This window comes from Amphiprion ocellaris, chromosome 12 (assembly GCF_022539595.1).
Source record: "Amphiprion ocellaris isolate individual 3 ecotype Okinawa chromosome 12, ASM2253959v1, whole genome shotgun sequence".
In the NCBI taxonomy this organism is placed as follows: Eukaryota; Metazoa; Chordata; class Actinopteri; family Pomacentridae; genus Amphiprion; species Amphiprion ocellaris.
Window position 1 is genome coordinate 10,241,674 of NC_072777.1, and position 19,177 is coordinate 10,260,850.

General features: G+C 39.2%; 3 protein-coding genes and 1 pseudogene across 7 annotated transcripts; 3 read left to right on the forward strand and 1 right to left on the reverse strand.

Annotated features, from left to right (window-relative positions):
* Window positions 1-3,111: 3,111 nt before the first annotated feature.
* On the forward strand, window positions 3,112-5,614 carry myct1a (myc target 1a). Its single transcript, XM_023285851.3, has 2 exons — window positions 3,112-3,464; window positions 4,388-5,614. The coding sequence occupies exons 1-2, from the start codon at window positions 3,410-3,412 to the stop codon at window positions 4,933-4,935; spliced, it is 603 nt and encodes a 200-aa protein (XP_023141619.2). The 5' UTR covers window positions 3,112-3,409; the 3' UTR covers window positions 4,936-5,614.
* A 704-nt stretch (window positions 5,615-6,318) lies between these two features.
* serac1 (serine active site containing 1) lies at window positions 6,319-13,983 on the forward strand. Of its 4 annotated transcripts, none has more exons than XM_055016245.1 (17): window positions 6,319-6,430; window positions 7,068-7,168; window positions 7,318-7,354; window positions 7,456-7,621; window positions 8,825-8,914; window positions 9,553-9,684; window positions 9,778-9,899; window positions 10,002-10,130; window positions 10,278-10,391; window positions 10,705-10,867; window positions 11,219-11,369; window positions 11,497-11,638; window positions 11,884-11,984; window positions 12,304-12,401; window positions 12,553-12,735; window positions 12,830-12,973; window positions 13,116-13,983. In XM_055016245.1, the coding sequence occupies exons 1-17, from the start codon at window positions 6,365-6,367 to the stop codon at window positions 13,250-13,252; spliced, it is 2,076 nt and encodes a 691-aa protein (XP_054872220.1). In that variant the 5' UTR covers window positions 6,319-6,364; the 3' UTR covers window positions 13,253-13,983. The 4 variants fall into 4 exon arrangements, with proteins under 4 accessions (XP_054872220.1, XP_023141617.2, XP_054872221.1 ...); XM_023285849.3 differs by having other exon boundaries at window positions 6,334-6,430; window positions 7,479-7,621; XM_055016246.1 differs by lacking the exon at window positions 6,319-6,430 and having other exon boundaries at window positions 6,448-7,168.
* A 334-nt stretch (window positions 13,984-14,317) lies between these two features.
* On the forward strand, window positions 14,318-15,798 carry gtf2h5 (general transcription factor IIH, polypeptide 5). 2 transcript variants are annotated; one of them, XM_023295677.3, is made up of 3 exons: window positions 14,318-14,387; window positions 14,747-14,833; window positions 15,466-15,798. In XM_023295677.3, exons 2-3 carry the CDS (start codon window positions 14,799-14,801, stop codon window positions 15,644-15,646), a joined length of 216 nt encoding a protein of 71 aa, XP_023151445.1. In that variant the 5' UTR covers window positions 14,318-14,387; window positions 14,747-14,798; the 3' UTR covers window positions 15,647-15,798. The 2 variants fall into 2 exon arrangements, with proteins under 2 accessions (XP_023151445.1, XP_054872223.1); XM_055016248.1 differs by lacking the exon at window positions 14,318-14,387 and adding an exon at window positions 14,421-14,444.
* Window positions 15,799-18,401: 2,603 nt separating this feature from the next.
* Window positions 18,402-18,568, reverse strand: LOC111578876 (U2 spliceosomal RNA; annotated as a pseudogene).
* Window positions 18,569-19,177: the final 609 nt, after the last annotated feature.

The window sequence follows — 19,177 nt, forward strand, 5'->3', positions numbered from 1 at the left end:
CAGTTTTGATAAGTGATTGGCAGCAGGTAAATGAGGCTGATTTTATCGATGGGAGAGCCCTCCACAATTTATCTGTGTGTCTAGATTTGCAGGTTTCTGTATTGCCTAGGTAGCATTTTGAAGCTCTGCTGTGTACATTTTTTTTCTGCAGTGACCAAATAAACCAAGTAAATGTTGACTCTTGGGCAAACACTCCAGAATGGTGACTGAGATTGTAGGAAATATGGAGCAAGAAACCTCTCATTCGAAAAATAAAATTACTGTGTTCTAAGGGCAAAGCCCATGAGTAATTGCATACAACTTGTTTCTCTACATTGTCAAAGCAAAATCACAGATTACAGTTAGAATATCTCACAAGACAAAAACAATAATCCATCCAGATTACATTTTCAAAGAGCCAGGAGCAAATGATTTACCTTGGAAGTTTAACCGTCTATTCAGATTCAACTATATCAGCATTTCAGCCCTATGAATGTACATGCGTCAGAATCTGCTGTTTGACTTGCCACTGCATTGAAATGTTGTAGGATTTAGTTGGATTGTCCGGCTGCTCGGCAGCAGGGATGGACTGCTGATTCGTACATTTTTTACGCAGCTCAGTTGAGGTGACCTCTACCGTTCAGAGTCCCTCAGGACCAAACAGATTCAGCAAAAGAGAGCGCAGACAATGCTGCATCAGAGGGGAGCAGAGAGCAGAGACAAAGCACTCAGGTCAATAGAAACTCTTTCAATAGTTGCCAAACCCTACCCTTTTAAGATCCGTTTTCTTATCTAATCGTTGCACAGGCAGGGAGCAGGGACCGAGACTGCCAGTCTGGTAATCTCTTTCATACATAGTCAGCGGTTTTCTAAAATCTCATTAGAAAGTTGGTTGTCAACTTGTATGTCGAAATCAACATAGTGGCAAACAGGAAAATACTGTGCTGCAAATTTATTTTATGCCTGGAGAAAATATGTCTAAATAAGCAATTTAATCTTGAACAAACAATGATTTTTCTTGAGCAAAAAGACCAAATCTTCATAGGTACAAATTATGTCCTTTAATCATTAATATTTGTAGCTCAATATATACAAGAAACAAAGAGATGTGCATTTGACTCAGAACCCTTTTTCATTACAAAAGATCAATAAATTTTGCGTCAAATCACTGCCTTACAAGCTGCTATGCTACACAACGAATGTGATATCACAACTGTGAGATGGCTTTTTTGTAGGCAATATAATAACCATCATATGTAGTCTAGCAAACACACAGTGTCACACATTAAAAGGAACTACTGCAAAGCTAAATATCTCAGCTCCTACATAATTACTGTGGAAAAATTCTGAACTGGATGTTGTTTTTGACTACATAAAACAGTGTAGACTACATGTTTACTGTACATGGTGGGAGTGGATCTGCTCTCCAAGACTTTCAGGTCTCATTAAGAGAAAAATTATTAAATTATCCTGAAGAATTACCCCATCTATTGGTCAAGGACGGAATAAAAGGAACACGTACAGTTTTAAAAACTGTTAGTTACTTGAAGTTAGTATTTTTTTCTAACCAATACAGCCTCTCCACATCCAAACAAGACTAAAGAAAACATACCATAGCATATTGCTTACTCTTCCTCTCACCAACAATGCCTTTATTTTTAACAGGTTCATAGATAATTGTTCCAAAATGGAACAATGTAGAAAGGTATTGTGCTAAAAATTAAATTGATATCATATTAATTTCCAAAAGCCTGCAAATCTGAAAACTATTCACTGGTCTATATGATGTTAAAAACTCAATAATATAGCATATCCTTCATTGCAGCCTAAATCCTTGAAGCCTGTACAGAAAGCTAGTTTCCTTCCTAAGGCATTAAGGACTACACCATAACATTTCCCACTACTCTACCCAATTACATTTTCACCGTGAACTTAAGCTATAAAGCTCAAAGAATGTCTCCTCCACCTATGAACAAATGGTCCATTACCACCCAGTTTCTCTATAGTAAGACACAATGGCCATACATACTATTAGCTATGGGTGTTTGTTACGGGTGCTTGCTGGTTATTTGGCTTTATGGCAGAGCCAACAATTAAAGGAAGTTCAGGCTTTAGTCGGGCTATTCTCTCTCTCTTTGATACTGAGAAGGCTCAAGTTTTTCAACTTCAGAATATAATACCCTCACAAAAATTTAGACAGAAAATCTAACCTTTTTTTTTTTTTATCTTACTAAAGTTTATATGTTGACAGCTGAGACTGATGTCAGGATGAGGGATAACCTTTGGAAAGTAAAATTAAAGATGATGGAGCAAATCGACTGGCCTACATTAGACACATACCATCCTTTCTGATGACTACACTGATGACCTTGCAGATTTTGTGTTGAGTGGACTAAAGCAATGCTGAGTTTAGGATCAAGAATGAGTAGCATAAGGAGTTTCATTTTCATTCACTGCATACTGATTTGTTAAGGATAGAACAAAATTTTAAGTAAAAATGTTGGTGTATTAGGGAGTAACTGCACTACTTTTCTGTCTTATCAAACTACAAAGTTTTGACTGGATCTCTTCAACTGAGAAAGGACCAGACATCCAATCCAGGGACCACTGACCTGGCAGACATTGTGGAAAGACTGAGCTTACTAACAAAGACGCTGGAAATCAGGCAGATACCACATACTCACACACTGTTGAAATGCACCAGAATACAACCACTTTTTGCATCACTACAACTGAGTATTAAAAGCACTTACAAACTTTCCACCATCAATCCCAGATGTGAATTTCAACAAACATTTCAGGCCCAGAACTGTAACTGCTGGTGCAGCTAATAGCAAAACTACCGCCTGTGGTGTCTGAGGTGGAAAGAAAAAATATGAGAGATTGAAATATTTATCATTTCTGAACGGAAGAAAAATATCGTGCTTGTGCTGAACTTTCCTATGGTGAAAGATGAAGGACTGGCTCTAAGGCTGCTGTGGTGATACTTTCTAACATTAATCAACCTGAAGGAAATGATGGGAGAGGAAGTGATTATAGAAACACTCTGTCTCCCCACCTCCAGGATCTCTGTCCTGGATAGATAAGCCACTCCTGTTGCTAATTTCAAGCAGAAAAGCAGGAAATGTGACAGTGTAGTTTTCCGCTTCCATAAACAAGATGACTGCCAGAGTTAGCCGCCAGTACTGTGTGCCTCTGGGCTGAGTCTCCCTCTGAGGGAGTCAGACATACTGACAGAGAAAGTGAGCAAGGGACAAGAGAGGGAGAAAGTTAGGGAACAGGAAAGAGACGAGGCAGAAAAGACAGGAAAACCCATCAGAAGAAAAGAAGGACAGGCAAGAGCTGACAGAAGAAGAGAGGAAGAGAGCAAAAGACAGACTGAACTAAGTATCAGTCTCTCTTATTTTACTCTGACAAAGAAGATCAAGTCATGGCTGCAAACAACACAAGTCTCTTTCTGGAAATACTTGAGTCTTTCGATGCTGGTGAGTGTGTGTGTTTTTTTTTAACTTTCCTTCTCTTTGAGCCTGTCTTTTTCATGTGGTTGCTCTGATTGGTGCTGTTATTCTCTCAAGAATTCAAGCTTTAATCACTCCTGGAATAGATACAATATGTTGGTCTAGTTCTGTCTGAACAGTACTTTAGCAAACTAATCTGAATATTCAAAGAAACATTTTTTCTATTTCTAAGAATACTTACTCCAAATCTGTAAGCTACTGATATTTTTTCTTTCCAATTGGTTCCCTCGGGTTTCCTAAATGTCATTTCCAGATGACTTTTGACCAGTGTCTGCTTTCCCCTTTGCCAAAATTAGGGTAAAACTGCTGTGGAAATATGGGTTAGCAACAATGCAGGTTCAGTCAATTTACCACTTAACTGTATTGAAAGGAAACTGATTTTTTTGCCCTGGAATAAGTCCAACAGGACTTGTCTTATCTGCTGCATTCTCTCTCTTCTCTCAAGCATGTTTATGTGGGCTTTACTTCTTCCAAGGCAAAGAAACAACGAGCAAGAAGTCGCTGCTCTTTTTGTGGGAATCAGATGCAGCCAGTTTGTTGACTTGCTCTGGTAAACATGAAAGAGGAAAGGCTACTATTATTTTGTTAAGGGGAACCAACATTCAAGACACTACTGGCAGCACTCCATTTGTTAAAAGCAGATGTTTTTTGTGATCTCAGTAGGGCCATAGATTCTAATTAAAATTCCTTCCATTCCCAAGGGGTGATTTAAAAAATGATTGTCAATAAGGATAAAGTGCATTTAGATGTATTGCATGTAGATAACTATTACTAAACTCTTGCCCCCTGCAGTGATCCTGAAAAGTAGGAAGTTTGTGAAGAATCGATCAAAAATACATTCTGCAGCACAGATCGTAAAATATCCTTCTTGATATTTCCTCTCTTTACAGTCCCTTTAATTATAGCTTTCTGTGTGTCCATGGCGGTGGGCCTTCTCTTGGGTGCCCTGGTTTACGTGATACTGACTTGGATGTCCCGACGCAAGGCAGGCTCTGCCAGCATCACCCGTCACTCCCCTCGACACTCACACATGTCTTCACGCAACCGTCCAGGCTTTAACCGCAACAGCAGCTATGACCGACGAAGCAACAACAGTTTGGTCAGTGCTGCATTCAGCTTTCACCACCAGACATCCTCCCCAGATCACTTCGACCCACTGGGGCACAAATCCAGCTTCAGGGCCTCCACTTTCCACCCGCTTCTCCAGTGCAGTCAAATCGCAAGGGAGGCAGAGGAGGGCAGCCAAATCACACTGCCTCGCACACCAACTCTGACCATGTCAACTGGATCAGCTCAAACTGCAGCGCAACCAGCTACCATGCCATCAAGACCTGAGTCATTTTGGGGCAACAATGGTCTAAGGGGTCTCCCAGCTACACAAACGCCACCTCCAGCTTATGAGAGCATTATTAGGGCTTATCAGGAAACATGCACCTGAGAGGAGTGAAAGCACCAATACTAACTGAATGAGTCCAGAATTGCAAATGGATTTACAGAAAATACTGGACTAAATCAATCTTGATTTATATGACGAGGTGGAGCTGGGTGGAGCGAATGAGGTCAAGGTCAACTATGTGCCCTACTCAACACAATAACACTCTGAAACAACATAAATTTTGTATGTTTTTGGTATATATGTATACACACGAAAATCTTCAAATATGTACCTCTGGGCATTTATGCAAGGCTGCTTTTTCTCTGCGGGTGATATAACTATGCAAAAACCAGAGACAACTATTGTATATGTGAAGTCTAAAAAAGAAAAGTCTGTGTTAGCCTGTAGTTAACAAATTACAGGTGTGGAAATTGAATATCTATGCAAATCTATGTAAAAGACCGGGTTAAATTGACCTGATGTTGTCTTTGTTGCTTCACACATGTTTTTACAGAGTTACAATATATGAATGTGTGTGGCATTCAAAATAATTCTGTGTATGTATGTGTGTGTGTGTGTGTGTGTGTGTGTGTGTCGACATGAACAGTGTGTGTGAGTGTGACAAAAGCCACAAAAAGGTGGGCATTAGGTGCAAGAAGTTTTTGTATGGTCTGTATGTTTTGAATGCAATTTGCTAAAGTTTGCTCCTAAGTTAATGCAATAAAAGAAAGAATCCAAAGTTTTTCATGCAGAACTTGTGGTCTGTAACTGATCTAGAGGGTATTTGCTAACACACACACACAAAGCAACGATCCTCTCTTACATAAGGCAACAAAAGATATACACATAACAAACACCTTTAAAATAATGCAACCAAACACTTCAATCAGTGGTAGACAAATGATGATTTTTTCTTTGAGATCGTAATGTGCATGTAGTACATCCCGGACACAATAAGAGGAACGCCTTATGAAACAATTACCCACAATGCAATCTATTACAACACCACCACAAACTGTAACCTGATAATGATAAATCAGCTTCACTGGCACAAACACCTGTTTTTGGGAATATTATGTTTGCAATTTTATTTTCACTGCGTAACAGTTGAATTCAAATGCTTATATTTTCCAGCTGTGTTATTATTCTGTCCACCACTTTGAAGCAGACACAGTATTTTTATGACCGTTTTATTGCTGTTTCCTGATGGGGGAAGTCGTATAGTACAGTTAGAGTTTGGAGTTGAAGGACACTGGTTTCCCTAGAGCTCTTTAACTTTACAGGACAAACAGAAGATTCATCCTCTTAACAACTAAAACACATCAACAAAAATATAGTATTGTACGTACGATAGTTCTAATTTTACAACTACGCAAATACTGTGCTGCTATTTGAGAATAATATAGTCATGATTTTCTAATTGTTTTCATTCTTCCCTAATAGAATTGCAGCGGATGACGTATTATTTGTGAGACAATTTTACGCTGTGTTTATGAACACCGGCTGCAATCGTGGAGGACATTATCGTAGTTCTTTGAAATCCTCTCCGATAAATAAGGTAAAGTCACTGTTCATCAATCAAAATGAACCCACAGCTCACCCACGAGTTAACTTTGTCCGTCAGCTGGATAAGCAGCGGTGAGCCCCAGAAGTGAAACGTTAGCCACAAGCTAACTAAATCTTCAGCAAGTTACTGTTAGCTAACGGTTAATGTAGCTTCAGCTCATCTGCAGCTTTAACGTTATAAGTGACTGACACTTATATCTGTTTGTCATTTAGTGTAACATAAAAACGGGACGTGGTTATAGTGAGTGACAGTAGAAGTGGTGGCAGCCGCACCTACCTTTGTTATTTTAAGTTAGGGGCAGCGAAGTTAGCTAACGTTAGCTAGAGGACTTGTGAACGAGTTTATGCTTTTATACGAGTTAATTGACAGTGTCGCGAGTTTCATCTGTCGTTTGTTGTGTCATTAAAGCCTTGCAGCTCAAAATATCAAACCAAATCTAATAAGCAGGGCAAGTTTGCCTAATTCAGCTTGGGCCGTTAATTATATACGTGCCTTACATTAAATTAGCTTTATCAGAATGTCATCATCCACACGTCTGATTCTGTGATATCTAAATGTGTGGTGTGAGGCAGGCTGTGTTGTGTTTGGTGTTTTGATTAACTTACTCACACACTGGGAGTACATGCAGGCGAAGGATGTCTGTTGCAGCTCTACGTTTGATCCGCTGTCGGAGGCTGAGTACAGCTGGACCGCCTGGTGTGAAGAAAGTGCTTCAGTGGAAAGATTTAAGTAAGTTATTAGACATAATTGGCCTACGTGTACACAGCTTATTGTCAGGAATCTAATAGACCCAATTACTCTCAATACATTATTTAATCTGTACGTGAGAACAGTTTAGAGCCATTAATAAAAATCCTCTTTTTTTTTTTTTAATTTAGGGAAAGTTGCAAAAGTAACTGGAGCCGTTGTGTTGGGGTAAGTTGCAGTATTAACATGCAGATTTTAATACTTGACACCCGAATGCCCACACTGAACTTCAGTATTTTTTTGTGACCATAACTATCACTGTGCCACAGTTTATCCATTATGCTTTCTGCAGGGGCTGTCTTTTTATTACTTATGAGGTGGTAGCCTTGGATAAGGCTGTAACCATTGACACAAGTGCAATTCTTCAGGAGAAATATAAGTCTTACATCTATCTGAAAGCCACTCCCTCCGATGAAAAAGAGAACCTAGCTGCAGGTAATGAATGTCATTCATTGCAACTTTATGGTTAAAGTATGAAATTATGTGTCATTTTAAGATGTAGAGTAATAACATTATTTGGAGTATTTTTTGTTTCGAGGTTTTGTCCTTCTTCCCTGATGATATTTGGCAAATTTTACCTGAACAAAAATATAAATTCAGCATGCAAATGGTCCTTTTCTTACATATAAAAAAATTAAAAATCTAATTTCTGTCCTTTTGATTAGAAAAGGGTTAAATTTTGCCAGTTGTGAGGAAAATGTTTATGAGGTGTTCACCTGGTCACAACTATAAATTGAATCCACACCCTTGTCAGGCAATCAGATGGTGTGACCAGTTCACAGACACTCCTTTGACCAATTATTATAAAAAGCCACCATAAAATGCAGTTTTGTGAAGATGACACAAGGCCACACATGACTAGAAAAAAACAAGAACGTTTTGCTAGTTGCTGCCCACAACTAGAGCCGTAGCCAGGCACTTGAATGTCCACAACTCCACCATTTGTAATTGAAGAAATAGTTTCAGACAGCTCTGGATGGATGTGTCTAACAGCGTGATCCTGGCCTCTAAAAATATCCACCAACTTTACCAAGAATTTCAGGATGAGTGCAACAGCATTCCAAAGCAGCATCAACAACCTTATTAACTCTGTATGTCGCAGATGTGGCATTTGTTGCTAACTTCTGGTTTCTGGTCTGTGACCACACTTGCCCTTTGCCGATAATCTTTTCCAAAATAGTACTTACTTGGTTGTTTCATGGTGTCCGTTTTGTCGTAAAGATATTATATGATGGGACAACGAATTCTTATTCCTGTATATTAAAAAGAAAGAATAGAATAGAGTAAGATACATGCTGTGTTTCTATTTTTGTTTAGTATGTGTCTGATATGAACAACATGTCATGCGGCCATGTCCAGCTGACCAGAAGCATCTGTTCTCATTTCTTCCTGCCTGTCCTTCCCCTTCTCACCAACTTTCCTGCTTGAAACTTTAGGTCACTGTGTTAACTGATCTCACTTCCACCAGTCTAGGTTCACTTTTTAAGTGGAAACAATCAGCCTTATACTAAAATACCTACTTTTAAACATTACTAAGTAGTTTCTGTTGTCTTTGGAGTGATTTTGATAAAATGTGATTTAAATGTTCTAGAAGGTGGTGTTGGGTAGTTAATGTTTTCTACTGTGCATCTGTTCCAGGGCTTACACACAAAACAAGGAGGGAACTTCATAAAGCAGCAAGACGGTTTCTGGAAATATCCTCTAGGCTTTTTCTGCGATCACTAGATGGTAAGAACAGTTGTTTTTACCAGTTCACCTAAAAAATGCAGTGTGACACCATATTTCCATCATATTTCACATCATATTTCACATAATATTTCTGGATTGAAAGGTAGGCATTGTTGCAAATAGAAGCACATATTTCTGTTGTGTTCAGTGTGCACATGGGGACCAAAGGAAACACCTGCCTTGTTCATGCTGCACATCCTGTTTTTGCAGGGCCACATAGTTTGTGCATTAATGTGTATATTCTGCAATTTGCTGTAATATGAATTGGATTGTTTCTGTTTGTTAGCACTATATTAACCACTCATGCTTTAAATGATAAATGCAGCTTTTTAGGAAAATAGAAACATATAAGTTGATTCACAAAATTGTATTCTAGTGAGACACTGAAAAAACAACTTTTTTTTATAAATTGATAGCTGCCAACTTGACGACACAAGGTTTGCTACAGAAAGGTTTGTCAAGTGACTCTCTAGCTGTTGTAATAATAGAAAAGTGGTGCTGTAGATAGAGGTAATTAGAATGGTAGCGAAAGTTTTAAAACTGTTTAAATTTGCAGTTAAAGACATTTGTTGCTCACTCTTCAATTTTGTCCTGTAAATTTTCAGTTACTCAGTTTGTTTTGTACCTGTGTGTCTTAGAGCACTTTACCAATGTGGATGCAGACCCACACGAAGTGGCATTATGGGTCCTGCTGAAGAGGACAATGTCAGCCAATAAAGCCATCAGACTTCAAGCTGTGCAGGAGCTAGCAGATAATCATCACTGGCATGGTAAAGTACGCGAAAAGTTGCATCTATCTTGAAGCTGATTTGCAATACATGAACAGAACAGGTATTAATTCACACCTGTTGTGAATAATTCAGATTACCAGTACCAGACAGCAGCCCAGGTTATTGACCAGCGGACAGCAGTGGGCCTGGCCCGAACTCCTCGGGTAGACCTGAGATTTTTCCGACACCCTCCTGCACTGCGTGACTTGGAGGATGTATGTATCTCTCTGAAAAAGTTTACTGTTAAGGATATGTGGAAATTGAGGCTTTACTGCACTGTATAAGAGAGGAACTAAAATGTTTTAATATCTTCTCAGGGTTTGTCAGCAGAGGATGAACTGAGGCAGCTGTTGGCATCTTTGCCCCAGTCTGAGGTGGACAAATGTGTTCAGTACTTCACCTCAATGGCCCTCAGAGAGAGCACTCAGTCCATGGCAGCACAAAGGGTAATAATGCCAGATGTATGCATACATGTAGTTATTTGTTAAGTCCTTAGGAAGGTGAATATCTCAAACCAAAAACGGCAGGATGGTAACTATCACCAGCATACCCAAGAAGTTTGAAAAAATCTTGTGCACTCATTATTGTTTCAGGGTGGTCTGTGGTGTTTTGGTGGCAATGGGCTGCCTTATGCCCAAAGCCTCACCTCTATTCCTTCTGAGAAGGTGGAGTCCTTCTGTCTCCAGGCACTGGTACAGCACTCAAAGGTAAAGATTTCCATTATTCATCTCGACAGGATTTGGTTTACTTGAATTGCTTTTCACATTTAAAAGCAATTCAGGTAAAAGCTAGTTCAAAAACAAGACACATTTTGTTTTCGTTCAGTTTACACAGTGGAATCGTATGTATCGTGACTGGAGAGGCCTTCGTCTGCATGCAATTATTCATAGTTGTATTACCTCATTATTTCATCATTTAATGTGGTTCATAAGAGAACAAGCATCTTAGTGCAGTAAAATAACCCAGGGTGTGTTTGATACAAGCTTGTAATTTACTTACGTTTGAGCGTATTGTCTGCAGGTACAGAGCCACTGTGACCACATAGTTGCCAATGGGGGTCTACAGCTCCTCCAGAGGGTTTATCAGCTCAGGGGAGATTCCCTAAAGATTCAGAGGAACATTGTTCGTATCATAGGAAACTTGGCATTAAATGAAGGAGTCCACAAGGCCATAGCCCAGTCTGGTACGTCTCTAATTAATCCATAGACAGCTCTGGTTATGTATAAGCTTGACCTTGTGTGTTGTGGACATTACAAAGAACAAAATTTAGATTATATTAATGTGCCTGTTTGTTTTACAGATGAAATATTCACCACTACACTTTATTTACAAGTGTTTGTTTTTTATGTCATTACCACAATTATACACCCAGATACACTTTCAAGTAATTACCCTTGGCCACACTTGTCTGTTTGGGTGTATTTTCTGTTTTTTTAATACTTTCTGTCTGACTTGTATTAAGTGATACCTGAACGAAACATTATAATGCATTTAACTTTTTCCCCTTCCTTCCTTACCTATGTAACACCCTCAGGCTGGGTATCTGTGCTGGCTGAGATGATGCAGTCTCCTCATGTAATGCAGGCGTCGCATGCAGCTCGCGCTCTGGCCAACCTGGACAGGGAGACAGTGAAGGAGAAATACCAAGATGGTGTATATATCCTCCACCCACAAACACGTGACAAGTAGGAATGCTTAATGAACTCCAGTAAATTCTTTTGTGACATCATTTTTATAATGTAGAAGTTTAATTTAATTTTATATGTAACCAAACACTTATTTTGATTGATTATATTTGATTTTGATTTCCAGCCAGCCAATCAAAGCAGATGTGCTGTTCATCCATGGAATTTTAGGGGCAGCTTTTAAGACATGGAGACAGAAGGACCGCGTTACATTAGAGGAAAAGAGGGGGGCTGAAAGCAGAGATGACTATACAGAGTGCTGGCCAAAGGTGACAAATGCCCCTGATTCCTCTTATTACAGTGGAGTATTATGGATTACCATGCACTGTTTACCTCCCACAGTGAAATGAAATCTTTGCTATACCTATTGATTGGTTTATCTGTCAAAAGGGAAGACTTATTACAATGTTTGGTTCGAGTTGTGCAATTGGAGGTCTTACATTTTGATTCATCTTGATAAAATGAGTCATCTCTCATTGTTATTCCATGTTATTGTGTCGTTATTTATTGACAGTCATGGTTGGCTGCGGATTGTCCAAATCTGAGAGTACTGTCAGTGGAGTATGACAGTCATCTCAGTGACTGGATGGCCAAGTGTCCTGCTGAAAATCAGAGGTAAAAAAAAAATATATATATGTAGCTGCTTTATGTGTCATCTTGTAATCAAGTTTAAAAAATGGTAATACTGTAAAGCTGTTATGGGAAAACATTGTTCACGCTTTTACTGGGGAAACAATATCCACTATGTTTGACACAGAAATTAATTTTTAAAAATTCTAATCTAAATATTTCACACAGCTTTTTTTCCAACATTGTGCCTATTCAAAGCTAATTAAGATACTTCTGTGAGTTAAATATTTACAATCCTACGCTTTCTTAAAATCCTTATACACAATATAAACAGATCAAATGGATGACTGGTTTGTCTCCTCAGGAAGTCTTTGGCCTATAGAAGTCAAGAGCTGCTAAAGAAGTTAAAACAGGCTGGAGTTGGAGAAAGGCCTGTGGTCTGGGTAGCCCACAGTATGGGAGGTATTCTGTCAGAACTTTCCTTCCCCAAGCATGTCAGACTTTTACCCAGATCCCTTGAATGCAATTTGAAAAACACTTTTCTCTCACTCTTGCACCGTGCATGCAACAGTGTTTGTCTGACTCACTATACCTCTGTATGTGTTTCTGTCAGGATTGCTTGTGAAGAAAATGCTGATGGATGCCTCAGAGGATCCAGATATGCAGGGGTTGTTACAAAACACCAAGGGTGTTATGTTCTACAGTGTTCCTCATCATGGCACCTTTATGGCAGAGTACTCGGTCAATGTCAGATATCTCCTCTTTCCCTCTATAGAAGTCAGAGAACTCTGTAAAGGTGAGTAAACACAATGAATTATGAGGTAAAAGTCTGTGTTTCATAGAATTTGTTATAACTATCTACTGTGAAATTGATGTCTGTGTGTTCAAAGACTCACCAGCTCTGCGCAACTTGAACGAGAATTTCCTGAACATTGCCAAAGAAAAGGAAATCAAGGTGCTGAGCTTTGCAGAGACACTGCCAACAAACATCGGTCCCATGATCAAGATACTTGTGGTACCAACACAGTCGGCAAGTATGTAACACTGATGTACTTGGGAAATAAGGAATGCCTGTCTTTAATGTATAGCTTAAATATGACGAACAGACCTTACAAGCTATGTCTGTAATGTGATTGCTTTACCTGCTGCCTTCAGCCTGCTGTGGTTTGATTTCAGATCTTGGCATCGGGGAGCTCATTGAGGTAGACGTTGATCACCTCAACATCTGCAAGCCAGAGAAAAAGGACTCGTTTTTGTACAAACGCAGCCTCCAGTTCATCCAGGAAGCACTGAAGAGCTACATCAGCCACTGACTGAAATCAATCAGCAGACACACTGACACAACCTACTGTATACTTGAAATGTGGAAGAGCACAACCACCCCCCAAAAAACCAAAAGGATCATCTGTTGCACATTCACATGGACAACCACTAATGTGATTATAGTATAGTTAGGGTAAATTAAATTTATTTTACACACTAATATATGAAAATTGTGATAAAGAAGCCTTTGTGCAGATTTTGTTGTCCTAATCATGCTCCTACATTTGTATCTCTCACTGGTAAGTCAGATTAATTTTAAAGATCATTTGCATTTTTAAAAAAACATAATTACTATGTTTACAAGTAAGTTCAGGTGAATATTTATTCAAATTCAAAATTGAGTTTTACTATCATTTTCTTTAATTTTAGACTTGTCACTTTAATACAGGATACATAATACTTATGTGTTGTACATTTAAAGATGCACTGACATTTCATTACCACTTGTACTCTTCAGTACTTCTGACCAGAGCAATAATTTAAAATGTTATTTTTATATTTATGCATCTTGCTTCAACAAAAGTACGACAGTCATATTGGGTGCCAAAATGTATTTTTCTTCCTAAGCCTTACCTCAAGTGGACCTCAATTAATATATTAGTTCAGGTTGCTTTATTTATGTGGGCTGATGAAACAACTGATCTGTAATCTCCATGTGTTTGCAACTGCCACTAGAAATGCTAAATGCTGGCAAGGAATTGAATAAATGTGTCAAGCTGGAGGTTTTGTCTTGTGTATGCACTGCGTATCTAATCTGGGATGGATGGATGGATGGATGGATAGATAGGATTATGTACTTTTATGTGTCATACACTTATTTGAATTGAATGCAGATATTCCAAGTTCAGTACAGATACTGTGATGGAAGAATTTTTTTGTCATTCATTTAAAAAAATAGTGTAACATTTTTTAACGCATAGAATTAATGTGCACTAAAATATAAAACTTGAATGTTTTACCAAGCCCGAGAGGCAGCATGGAAGTGGCTAAATATGCTATAACGTTCTTAACTCGGATTTGCCGCATACGCGATTGTTGGATCGCAGCAGATTGTCCCTCGACACTCACCGTACGTTATCCACAATGCAGTGACGAGTTAGCACAAGAAACAACTGAATCTATCAGGTCTGTGTAATGCTGTCTCTTACCATATTTCACGTTTTTTTCCCTAAATGTAGCCTGGTACGTAAATATATAATGAAGGCTTACTCTGTTCAATACTTGGAAAACGCACTATTTAGCTGAATATGCCCGTGATTATATAGTTTTAAGTTAACGTTAGCAGTAAAAGGCTAGCAGTACTCAAGAGACTGAGGGTAATAACTTTAACTAATATTGTCTTTCAAAGATCAACGTCCAAACATGCCTGACCTTCCTCTTTCTTTACTGGAATTTACAGTCCTGTGTTTAGTTACTGCTATGTTAGACCTACTATTACATAATTTACGATCAAGATCACATCTTGTTTGTCTGTGGTGCTGCAGGTCTGGATCACTTTCATTTGCCTCGACTGCCAAATTCTCTGCGCCTGTCAACATGGTCAATGTGCACAAAGGAGTCCTTGTTGAATGGTAAGGATGGCTGTGAATCTGTTGTGAAAGCTTGATCAAGCAGAATCTGTGAAAGTTAAGGAATAACACAAGGGAAACTCAACTCACAGCGCTGAACGACCGACTTATGTTTTTTCAACATTTAAATATGGTAAAGTCGTGTTAGTCATTTTACGTAAACCCTTGGTGCCGTGAGAAACCTTCTTTCAGATTTGTCAAGCCTTAATCTTATTTGGTAAAATACAAAAATTGGAGATTTTTTTCCCCAAGTTGTACCTCATTAGACGAGATCCTGAAAACCAGATCTAAAACCACTATACTTCATCGGGTCGAAATATCCCATAGAGGCCTGGACAGTTTCTAATTTGTAAAACATGCCAGAAAAAAAAGCACAAAAATCTCCCTCTTTTGCATTTTTACAAATGGAAATGTTCCACAAATGTGACTGTGGGTTTCAAATAACATTAAGGGCTTACCTTAAATGTCATTCAGCGCTCTGAGTATTGCTTAACTTTACCTCAACCACAAAATCAGTCTACAGACTGGAAGCTAAATTCAGCATCTTCAACACCACAATGTTGATTCTCAGAAAAATCATTCAGACCTTTTTTTAAAGATTACATTTATTCCTTCTTCCCCTTTCTTTCATCTAGTGATCCTGCCATGAAACAGTTCCTCCTCTACCTGGATGAGACGATGGCCTTGGGAAAGAAATTTATCCTCAAGGACCTTGATGACACACACCTGTTCATCCTGGCAGAGGTGGTTCACACCCTCCAGGACAGAGTTGGAGAGTTAATGGACCAGAATTCATTCCCTATCACGCAAAAATAATCCTAAACTTCATCAAAGAAGAAGTTTCTTCTTGGACATTGGACAGTTTATTTTCTTAAAATTAATACTGTTGGCAATGTTTTGACTGCAGACTAAAATGAAATAATTGCTCGATCTTTGTCACAGAGTAAAATACCCGCTTTATTACTTGAGTTTTGGTTGATTATTTTTCTTTTAAGCTTTGATAAAAGAAAGAATCAGAACCAAAGATAGTGTCATTTCAGTTATTTTGTTGATGTTCAACCAAAATATTCCATCCATCCACTCTCTATACACTGCTTCATCCTCATTAGGGCCGCAGGGGGCTGGAGTCTATCTCAGCTGACTTTGGGTGAAGGCAGGGGACACCCTGGACAGGTCACCAGTCTATCACAGGTCTACACATAGAGGCAAACAATCACACTCACATTCACTCCTACGGACAATTTAGAAACACCAATTAACCTCTGCATGTTTTTGGACTGTGGGAGGAAGCCGGCGAACCTAGAAAAAACCCTCACATGCACAGGGTGAACATGCAAACTCCACGCAAAAAGATCTCAGGCCAGGATCTTCTAGCTGTAAGGCAACAGTGATAACCACAGATCCACTGTGCAGCCCACCAAATAATCAGATAATAATTTTTTTGTTTTTAGGTAAAATAAAATAGTGACGTAGTGGTTAGCACTTTCGCCTTGCAGTGAGAAGATCCCCGGTTCGCGTCCCGGCCTTCCTGGGATCTTTCTGCATGGAGTTTCCATGTTCTCCCTGTGCATGTGTGGGTTTTCTCCGGGTTCTCCGGCTTCCTCCCACAGTCCAAAAATATGCTGAGGTTAACTGATGATTCTAAATCGCCTGTAGATGTGATTGTTTGTCTGTATATGCAGCCCTGCGATGGACTGGCAACCTGTCCGGGGTGTCCCCTGCCTTCGCCCTAGGTCAGCTGGGATGGGCTCCAGCCCCCCACTGCGACCCTGGTGAGGATCGAGTGGTGTGCAGATAATGGATGGATATTTAAGAATGCAAGCAGGACAAAGAAATTGAATAACCTCGTGTTCTCAGGGCTGTGGCGAGAAATATATAAACGCTGATCCTTCAGTTATCCACATTCCACGAAGTTGGACTAAAACAGCCGCAGTCTAGCAGAACGCCTGAGCTCACAACCAGCAGCTGGACACTGTCAGAGATTGGCCTTTTAAAATAAACAGCAATAAATGCTAATAAATGTGTCATATCATCTCTCATTTCCACAGCATTTGCAGAGTGCTTCATTAAACAGGCAATGTATTAACTGGACCGGACCATCACAGTTCAGATGGATCAGAAGGAATATAAAACGTTGCAGGTGAAGTTGAAAAATTCTCACCATGTCCATTGCGGGACTCCATACTTCTGCTAAAATTAAGCCTCTGATTGGAAATTCATATAAAACACATTGTTGTCTTTATGTCTAACTCCTGTGAGCAATATATGAAATTTCTTGCTGGAGTTCACTTACAACTTGCTGCAAAGATTATCTGTTGATCATCATCTAAATGCTCCTGAAATCCAACAACAAAAATACATTTTAAGAGGACTGCTTCTTCAAATGAAACTCTATTGGTGAAAGCATTGTCTTTTTCTCTCAAAGTTAAATGTCAGTGCGTTCACCAGTGCAGTTGCTCCTTGTGCTGACTGCGTAGTGGCCCGTTGTAATTACACCACCTGGGAGGGAGATAAGCGCGTGATTAGTTTATTATACACACACACACACACACACACCCACATATATATACCTAAATAAATAGGCCAAAGGGCAACATGCCAGGTACCAGCTGAAGATGAACAAAAGACTCTCCACACAGTCAACGCGTCATCGAGAGGTCTGGCACTTAAACAGAAAGCTTCCTGGATCGTTTGCAAAATGTTGTATTAAAAGAAACAATGTGATGCTTGTGCCTAGTGAAAATATAAGTACAATAATTGAAGATTTTATTCATAGCTACAGTACAAAGTTGCAGAATACAGAGAACCAATGAAAGAAAGTACGGCAACAGTTAAACATGTAACAACAACAATCTATGGGAATTCTCTTTTTTTGTCACGTGTGACCATGGCTTGTAGAGATGTGACGTTCGTGAACGAGTCCATCGTTTGAACAGCTCTTTTAAGTGAATGATGAGAACCAGTTCGCAGTTGCAAGCTGTTCATATGTTCAAACTGCCCACACTTTCTTCACGTCACCTGTGTGCCCCATCAGTTAAATCGAGTTACCCCTGGTTAACTTTAAAAAAAAATGAATATAACAATGAGCCAGCGTTTTGAAAGGAACGGCTCCTCAATATCCAGCTGTCTTCAAAGAGCCATAAATCCCATGTCAGATGTCTTGACAGTTTCCACAGCAAATGTGGTTTCTAAAACCTACCCAGGAATTAGTCTGATTCTTAGACCCTCTTAGCATTTACAACACCATCTTCTTTCCAGATCAGACCATTTACAGCACCTAACCTTTGTTCTAGACCTCCCAACTACTAAAAAGTTAGTCTGGAGTATCGATATTGGACACACTGGCCCTGTATTTACTGGGTATCAGATCAGTTCCAAATCTTGCAGTATTGCAAACCCCTAGTGCCTATATCAAACTAAACACCAAAAAGTGTGAGGGTATTCTAAGCATAGTAACACTGCTTTACTACTAATACAAGCTTAAATAGTTTTACATATCAGCCCTCACCACACAAACATAGAAGAGTAAGGCTGTTTTCCATTTTTAAAGCATTCATTTTTCACATGCAAGAGAAGGTGCACCGTTCCTGGAAATACTGCAATACCAGGTCGATGCGTGGAGTGGACGGAGCAAGCCCCTATTCCATCTCCCTGTTCCAAAAATCAGTTTAATATATGGTCCGCGGACAGGGGACGTATCAGATATTAAACTGATAAGAACAGAAGCCGAGAAGCGATACTTCATGACTTTTCGAAGCAGGAGAGCCATTCTGCTTACTACGATTCTCACTGACGGTTGAGTACGATAATATGGAAAACAACAAACTACCAGATAAAATGTGCAGAAACAAACTGATTGTTTTTTGTACTAATCGGCGACAAAAACCTGTTAAAATTGTACATTTTAGTGGCAGAATGTAGCTATAGTGAATGCGGGTTAATAATATTCCTGGTCACGTGACGTGCTTCAGCCAATAGTCGATCACAACGAAAAACAGTATCTAAAACATCTATATTTTTAACTTTATTAGCGACACTGTCGATCTTATCCGTTATATAAATGATTAAGATGCAGTACAACTAATTCTAACTGTAGGACGGTTGTGTATGAATGTAAATAAACATACTTCTAATATCCAAACGCTATCACAAAGATCCACTGAGCTCTGTCTCCCTCATGTGTACAATCACAAAACTGATCCTGAAACTGCAGCTGCTCTTATGTGAAACCATGTACGTGTAGCAAAAATATGAGCAAATGATAAATATTCAGTGCAAATATCACCCACTTTTATAAAATCAAACCATGTGTACGTGAATGACCCAGTGCATGAAACTCACCAAGCT

Excerpts from the sequence above, each read along its gene's own strand:
- serac1 (XM_055016245.1), top strand. The coding sequence starts at position 6,365 with ATGAACACCGGCTGCAATCGTGGAGGACATTATCGTAGTTCTTTGAAA. Across the intron at positions 7,169-7,317 it reads GCTTCAGTGGAAAGATTTAA|GGAAAGTTGCAAAAGTAACT; the intron begins GTAAGTTATTAG and ends TTTTTAATTTAG. Across the intron at positions 10,868-11,218 it reads CAAGGCCATAGCCCAGTCTG|GCTGGGTATCTGTGCTGGCT; the intron begins GTACGTCTCTAA and ends TAACACCCTCAG.
- gtf2h5 (XM_023295677.3), top strand. The coding sequence starts at position 14,799 with ATGGTCAATGTGCACAAAGGAGTCCTTGTTGAATG. Across the intron at positions 14,834-15,465 it reads AAAGGAGTCCTTGTTGAATG|TGATCCTGCCATGAAACAGT; the intron begins GTAAGGATGGCT and ends TCTTTCATCTAG.
- myct1a (XM_023285851.3), top strand. The coding sequence starts at position 3,410 with ATGGCTGCAAACAACACAAGTCTCTTTCTGGAAATACTTGAGTCTTTC. Across the intron at positions 3,465-4,387 it reads ACTTGAGTCTTTCGATGCTG|TCCCTTTAATTATAGCTTTC; the intron begins GTGAGTGTGTGT and ends CTCTCTTTACAG.